The sequence below is a fragment of the Scyliorhinus torazame genome, chromosome 4 (genome assembly GCF_047496885.1).
Source record: "Scyliorhinus torazame isolate Kashiwa2021f chromosome 4, sScyTor2.1, whole genome shotgun sequence".
In the NCBI taxonomy this organism is placed as follows: domain Eukaryota; kingdom Metazoa; phylum Chordata; class Chondrichthyes; order Carcharhiniformes; family Scyliorhinidae; genus Scyliorhinus; species Scyliorhinus torazame.
Window position 1 is genome coordinate 68,806,864 of NC_092710.1, and position 7,853 is coordinate 68,814,716.

General features: G+C 52.8%; 1 protein-coding gene across 1 annotated transcript in view; it reads left to right on the plus strand.

Annotated features, from left to right (window-relative positions):
* Window positions 1–3,194, plus strand: part of LOC140410290 (NACHT, LRR and PYD domains-containing protein 3-like) — a 71,925-nt gene extending 68,731 nt beyond the window's left edge. The window contains exon 8 of the mRNA XM_072498269.1: window positions 1,261–3,194. Within this exon, the coding sequence (XP_072354370.1) occupies window positions 1,261–1,348 (88 nt within the window). The 3' untranslated portion in view covers window positions 1,349–3,194. The remainder of the gene's footprint in view (window positions 1–1,260) is intronic.
* The last annotated feature ends 4,659 nt before the right edge of the window (window positions 3,195–7,853 follow it).

Sequence of the window (7,853 nt, forward strand, 5' to 3'; positions counted from 1 at the left end):
CGGGAGATCTGATGGGCATTAGTTTTGGTACAGCCATGCAGGGTAACTGCTGGTCAGTGCTGCCTGCATCTTCCACGTAGTAAGCCCTGCCACCTGGAGGTGGTCGGGCCTGGTGGGTCGGCAGACGAGTACATCCTCGCGGCGCCTCCTGTCTCTCTGGTTCCTGTGTCGCGTTGCGGGCTGGTGGTCATATTCCTGTTACTCCTGCTCAGGGGAGAACATCAGGCGTTGTCTCCGGCCTCTATTGTGGCAGTCCGTGCCCCTCCGATATGTGTCCCGTTGTCGGGGACCGGTCTCCTCAAGTCTCGCCGAGTGCGATTGGCGCTTGCTATGGCATCTCAGAATGAGCGCTGTCAGTCCCTGGAGTTGCTGGACCCCTTGTTTGGTGCTTTCTCAAAAGATAGCTATTACCACCGTGCATTGCAGGTCCTGGTGGGCCTCAGCTAGTAGTTTCCATTGCGTGGCCGCATTGCAGAGTCCACACACCAAACAATCCCCGAGTGTCTTATTCAATGTCACTCTGAATTTGCAAGTCGCAGCCAGTTTTTGGAGGTGAGCCAGGAAGTCAGTCATGAGCAACTGTGAGGAACCGGAAACGGCGTATGATGAGTGGTGGTTTGGGGTCAAAATACTCCCCCACCAGGGTCACCAGGGCAGCGAACGGCCAGGACTCTGGGGCGTCCAGGTGAGCCAAGCTCTTTATCACACTGTAGGTGGGCCCTCCACAAGCAGTCAGTAATATAACAGTTTTTTGTGCTTCGCCAGTAATGTGCATTTTTGTGTATTCATTCAAAGAAAATAGCCCATGCGTTCAACATATTACCCCCAATTATCTGTACCTGCATCAAACGGTTCCAGCTTTCCTATGAGTGGCATTTCAGTGGTTTGTAGTGGGGCCTGCAGAAGCCGAGATGTGGTGTGCTGGGCGTATAGCAACCGTTGTCGACGGGAGCTCCACTGACTCCTCATCTCCAGTATTGAATATGCAGTCGGCAGAACGCATCGATGAAAGCTAGGCCGGGACTCTCCTTGTCAAGGGGAAACCCGACCATTAAAGGGGAAGGCTTGCCTGTCTTAAAGGGGAAGTTCATATTCCAGGGAGGTATGGGTAATCATATGGTCCTGATCCCATGACAATACAAAACAGAAATCGGATTCAGTCACATTTATGGTTAACAGTCTTTGACTGTTATATTCTCCCTGTTATTTACACTAATGTTCAATCTGTTTCTTTCATGCTTAATCTTTAATCTGTTTCAGGTTGCGGTGGAATAAATTCAGTCCAAATGTGAAAAGACTCTTGAAATCACTGCAGGCATTCAGAGTGGGACTGATTGTGACAGTGTGAAAATTACAATTTACAACCAATCCTGCTCTCATTCTCTGAACATTTTACTCTGATTTCCTGTCCCTCCCCTTTAACCGGCTGGGCACCAGGTTGAAATCCTATTGGCCGTTTCCCAGTTTCCAGCTCGAGCTCAGTGAGTGTCATCTCCCATTGTGACATCAGAGGACCAGCAACAGGGTCAACAGACTCCGCCTCCCGGCCCCACAGCGCTGCCTCTGCAGGATATCCGGGGATGAATGTTCCCCAATGGGGCATGAGGGAAATAAATGTACAAAGATGAAGGACCCAGGGTGGGAATCAGTCTGGGCTGCAGAGGGACATTGACAATTGCACTCAGTATTCCTGGGTTTGGGGGTAAAGTACCCAGGATTCCTGCTCAGTATCAGTGCCCAGAAGTCATCCCAAGTCCAGGCAATAATTGTAAATACGTATGTAAAGTTGTGTAAAATGCTTATTGCTGATTGTTAAAAGTCCCATTAAGTACACTTCTCAAAAAAGACTGTGTGATACCCACTAATGTAAATAATGTATGTGTGGTATCAGGTATTACAGTATCCGAGAGGCTAAGACCATTGGTTAAACCTAGGAGTTTACCATTGGCTGTTTGGTATGTAGCTCTGCCTGACAGGCGGGGTATAAGAACCGGTGCCATCCCAGCAGCCCACCGAAGCTGCTGGGGAACAGTTCTAGTCTATTAAAGCCTTCAGTTATGTTACTACCTCATCTTTAATAGTAATTGATCGTACATCAATTTAATAGACTATACTTAAGCTGAAAGGATGGATCTCCGAATCAAGCCGGAGTGTCTACAACTCAGCCCTCACACGGAGAACTCGGCGGCGATCTTTAAGCACTGGCTGGCGTGCTTTAAAGACTACCACGAGACGGCCGGAGGCACACCCTCAGGAGAACAGAAACTGCATCTCCTGCACTCAAGGGTAAGCCCTGGGATCTACACCCTCTTCGAGGAGGCGGAGGACTTCGATGCTGCGATTGAACTGTTAAAAGGACATTATATCTGCCCTGTAAATCAGGTCTATGCACGTCACCTGCTTGCAACTAGATGGCAAAGCCCCGGGGAATCGTTGGAGGAGTTCTACCGTGCGCTACTGGTGCTGGGCAGAAACTGTAGCTGCCCGCAAGTTTCGGGGAGCGAGCACATGGAACTTGGAATCCGGGATGCCTTCGTAGCAGGTATTAGCTCCTCAGAGATCCGCCAAAGACTCTTAGAAAAAGACACCCTGGGACTTAGAGAGGAACGGGCCCTGGCAGGGTCCATGGGCGTTGTCTTCAGAAATGCGCAATCCTATGCGTCCAACCGCGCAGCAGCCCCCTGGGCTGCGTGGCATCCCGCAGCGGCAGCCCCACAGACCTTCCCCGTGTCCCCGCAGGCCTGCGCTGTAAGACGGCCCACTAACTCCGTCGGGCCCCACTGTTTCCTCTGTGGGCAGGTGAAGCACCCACGCAGCGCTGCCCGGCCCGCACCTCCACCTGCAAAGGGTGCAGCAAGAAGGGCCATTTTGTGGGGGTCTGCCAGGCACAAGCCGTGGCTGCGGTCTCCAGCGACTCCGGACCGCTCCGTCCACCTTCTCTTCGGGCCCCAGGTGGCCAGCACTCACCGCCATCCCCCTATCCTAGGGCCACGTGCGACCATCTTGCCCCTCGGACACCACGCTGGACGGATGGGCACCGTCATTTTGTCCATCCCTGCCGCCATTTTCCATCCCCTATCACCATGTGAGACCCATGGGAGACGCCATCTTGGATGGGGCCCCGGGACCCCAGCACGGCCGACTACACGCTGCCTGATCAAAACCCGCAACTACTTCATCTGGCCTCGGTGACTCTGGACCAAAATCGACCTCGGACACTCGCAACAGCAACAACGACGGTCTTCATCAACGGCCACAAGACGTCCTGCCTGATTCACTCTGGGTGCACGGAAAGCTTTATACACCCCGACACGATAAGGCGCTGTTCACTTGTTACCCACCCTGTAAACCAAAGAATCTCCCTGGCCTCCAGGTCACACTCGGTGGAGATAAAGGGGTTCAGCCTAGCAAACCTCACTGTCCAAGGCAGGAAATTCAAGCAGTTCCGCCTTTATGTCCTGCCACACCTCTGGCAATCCAAACCCAGAAGTGTAGCTGCGCAATGTAACTTGCAAAGCCTGACCTTCAAATTCGGCGGCCCTATGCCCCCCCCCCCCCCCCCCTTACTGTCTGCGGCCTTGTGACCCTTAAGGTTGACCTGCCTTCCCTGTTTGCGAACCTCACCCCGGATTGCAAGCCCGTCGCCACCAGGAGCAGACCTTCATCAGGTCAGAGGTCCAAAGGCTACTGAGGGAAGGGGTCATTGAAGCTAGCAACAGTCCCTGGAGAGCTCAAGTAGTGGTGGTAAAGAACGGGGGGAAACATGGGATGGTCCTTGACTACAGTCAGACCATCAACAGGTTTACGCAGCTGGATGCGTACCCTCTCCCCCGCATATCCGACCTGGTAAACAGGATCGCGCAATATATGGTCTTCTCCATGGTGGATCTCAAGTCCGCCTACCATCAGCTACCCCTCCGTACTAGTGACTGCAAATACACTGCCTTCGAAGCAGACGGGCGGCTCTATCATTTTTTAAGGGTTCCCTTTGGTGTCACTAATGGGGTCTCGGTCTTCCAACGCGAGCTGGACCGAATGGTTGACCAGTAGGGCTTACGCGCAACATTCCCGTATCTTGATAATGTCACCATCTGCAGCCATGACCAGCAGGACCATGACATCAACCTCCGAAAATTTCACTAGACCGCGAAAATCCTTAACTTAAGGTATAATGAGGATAAATGCCTATTTAGCACCGACCGTCTAGCCATTCTAGGCTACGTAGTGCGAAATGGAGTTTTAGGCCCCGACCCTGAGCGCATGCGCCCCCTTGTTCCCCCTCCCTCACTGCCCCAAGGCCCTGAAGCACTGCCTCGGGTTTTTCAGTTATTACGCCCAGTGGGTCCCTAACTACGCAAACAAAGCCCGACCCCTAATCCAGTCCACAACCTTCCCCCTGTCGATGTAGGCCCGCCAGGCCTTCAGCCGCATCAAAGCAGACATTGCAAAGGCCACGATGCGCACTGTCGACGAGTCGTTTCCCTTCCAGGTCGAGAGCGATGCGTCCGACGTAGCTCTGTCCGCCACCCTCAACCAAGCGGGCCGACCCGTGGCCTCCTCCCGTACCCTCCATGCTTCCGAAATTCGCCATTCCTCGGTTGAAAAAGAGGCATAAGCCATAGTAGAAGCTGTGCAACATTGGAGGCATTACCTGGCCGGCAGGAGATTCACTCTCCTCACGGCCCAACGGTCGGTGGCGTTCATGTTCGATAATACACAGCGGGGCAAGATAAAAAACGACACGATCTTGCGGTGGAGGATAGAACACTCCACCTACAACTACGAGATCTTGTATCGTCCCGGGAAGCCTCCTGATGCCCTGTCCTGTGGCACATGTGCCACCGCACAAGTGGACCGCCTCCGAGACCTTCATGAGGACCTCTGCCACCCGGGGGTTGGTCACTCGTTGTTTCCACTTCATGAAGACCCACAACCTGCCCCTACTCCATCGAGGAGGTCAAGACAGCCACCAGGGACTGTCAAATCTGCGCGGAGTGCAAACCGCACTTCTACCGGCCAGAGAGGGCACACCTGATAAAGGCTTTGCTTCCCTTTGAACACCTCAGCATGGACTTCAAAGGCCCCTTCCCCTCCACCGACCGCAACACGTACTTCCTGAACGTGATTGATGAGTACTCCCGGTTCCCATTCGCCATCCCCTGCCCAGACATGACCACAACCACCGTCATCAAGGCCCTCCAGGGTATCTTTACACTGTTCGGTTTCCTCGCGTACATACACAGTGATAGGGGGTCCTCCTTTATGAGCGATGAACTGCATCAATTCCTGCTCAACAGGTGCATTGACTCAAGCAGGACGACCAGTTACAACCCCTGGGGAAGGGGGCAGGTAGAGAGGGAGAACGGAACAATCTGGAAGACCATTCTACTAGCCCTACGATCCAGGAATCTCCCAGTCTCCCGCTGACGAGAAGTCTCCCGGAAGCCCTCCACACCACCCGGTCACTGCTCTGTACAACTACCAACCAGACACCTCATGAATGCCTCCTTGTCTTCCTCAGGAAGTCCTCCTCCGGAACGTCACTCCCAACCTGGCTAGCAATACCCGGACCCATCCTGCTCCGGAAGCACGTGCGGGTGCACAAGTCGGACCCGTTGCTCGAGAGGGTCCACCTGCTGCACGCTAACCCCCAGTACGCCTACGTGGTGTTCCCTGACGACTGGCAAGATACAGTCTCCCTTCGGGACCTGGCAACCGCCGCAACCCCACACGCACCCGAACCATTAACCCCCCCCCCCCCCCTCCAGAGAACCTCACAGGAGGATCTGCCTTCCCACTGCTCCTGCCTAGGCCCTCCCACCCACCGACACCCCCGACAGGCGTCCCCCTCTCGTGTCAACCGTTTGCCCCGCCAGCGCCGTCTAGGGGTGACGAAGCTGCCATGGAGGCCGAAGCCACTGTCCCGGAGTCGCAGACGCCCGGACCCCCACCAGCATCACCACCGAAGCTCAGATGATCCAGGAGGATGACCAGGCCACCCGACCGACTGATTGCTTCACTGTAACTGTAAATGAACAGTGAATGTGTATATCTTCCACGCTTGTAAATATTCTCAACTACCCTGTAAGGAGGTATCACGGTACCTCCATATCTGATCATACCATGTTAGATGTAATTGTAACCACTGGCCACCACCCCCGCCGAACTCTTTTTTTAACAGGGGGTACATGTGGTATTATCAGGTATTGCAGTACCCGAGAGGCTGAAGACCATTGGTTCAACCTAGGAGTTTACCATTGGCTGTTTGGTATGTAACTCCGCCCTGACAGGTGGGGTATAAGAACCGGTGCTGTCCCAACAGCCCTCATTCTGTACCGAAGCTGCTGGGGAACAGTTCTAGTCTATTAAAGCCTTCAGTTATGTTACTACCTCATCTTTAATAGTAATTGATCGTGCATCAGTATGGAAATTTTAGAACTGGGACTACTGTCACAGACGCGGTGGCAGCTTGTGATACTTGGGTTGGTGTTATTCTTTTTTTTTCATAGAATTTACAGTGCAGAAGGAGGCCATTCGGCCCATCGAGTCTGCACCGGCTCTTGGAAAGAGCACCCTGCCCAAGGTCAACACCTCCACCCTATCCCCATAACCCAGCAACCCCACCCAACACTAAGGGAAATTTTGGACACTAAGGGCAATTTATCATGGCCAATCCACCTAACCTGCACATCTTTGGACGGTGGGAGGAAACCAGAGCACCCGGAGGAAACCCACGCAGACACGGGGAGGATGTGCAGACTCCGCACAGACAGTGACCCAAGCCGGAATCGAACCTGGGACCCTGGAGCTGTGAAGCAATTGTGCTATCCGCAATGCTACCGGGCTGCCCTGTTACTATTGTTTCTTTATTGTTTGCAAAGTTTTGATATTAAGTGCAAAAATTCCAATAGAAATATTTTCAAGAAGTGAACCTCTGTGGGTTCAGAATGGGGACAGGGTCTGTTCAGCTGAAATAGATCCTACCATCCAATAGGGACAAACATCCATTGCACGGGGTGACCCAGGGAGAGTATGCTGTGGGGGACGTACCATTGGATGGTGTAAATGTCTACCTCCAATATGGAGTCGAGGTTGTTGCCTAGCCACCCTCGCTTCTCTATCTCTTCGAACTTTGCAAGCAATAATTTCACCCCTAATCACTGCCTTCAGCGCCTCCCAGAATGTGGAGGGTGAGACCTCCTCATTCTGGTTATTAGAAATGCACTCGTCTATGGCCTGTGATATTTTCTCGCAGAAAGCCTTTTCGGCCAGGAGGGCCATGTCCAACCTCCATGGGGGGGAGTCATGGGTACAGCCTGTCTCCAACCTCACATAGTGTGGACATGGTCGGAGATTGTAATCGTGGAATACTCCACTCTTATTAGCTCTGGTAGCACCGATTTCCCCAGTACAAAGAAGTCGATCCGGGTATATACATTGTGTTCCTGTTAGAAGAAGGAGAACTCCTTCTCCCATGGGTGGTTGAACCGCCATAGGTCGACCATCCCCATCTGCTCCATGAATATGCCGAGTTATTTTGCTGTGTTGGAGGTCTTCCCTGATTTAGGGTTCAACCTGTCTGTCTGAGGGTCCTATACACAGTTAAAGTCTCTCCCCCCCCCCCCCCCCCATGATAAGTCGGTGCGTGTTAATGTCAGGGATTTTTTATAAATTACGTGTCATCCCAGTTGGGAACAATAATGTTCACATGATGCCCAGTGCCCTATCCAGGACACTGCTGACTATGACAAACCTTCCCCCTGTCCATGACCGTTTTTCTCAATTTTTATTTGTCTGCATGTATTCGCATATTTCCAATATTTGCATATTTTCACATAAATACAGAAAAAGAA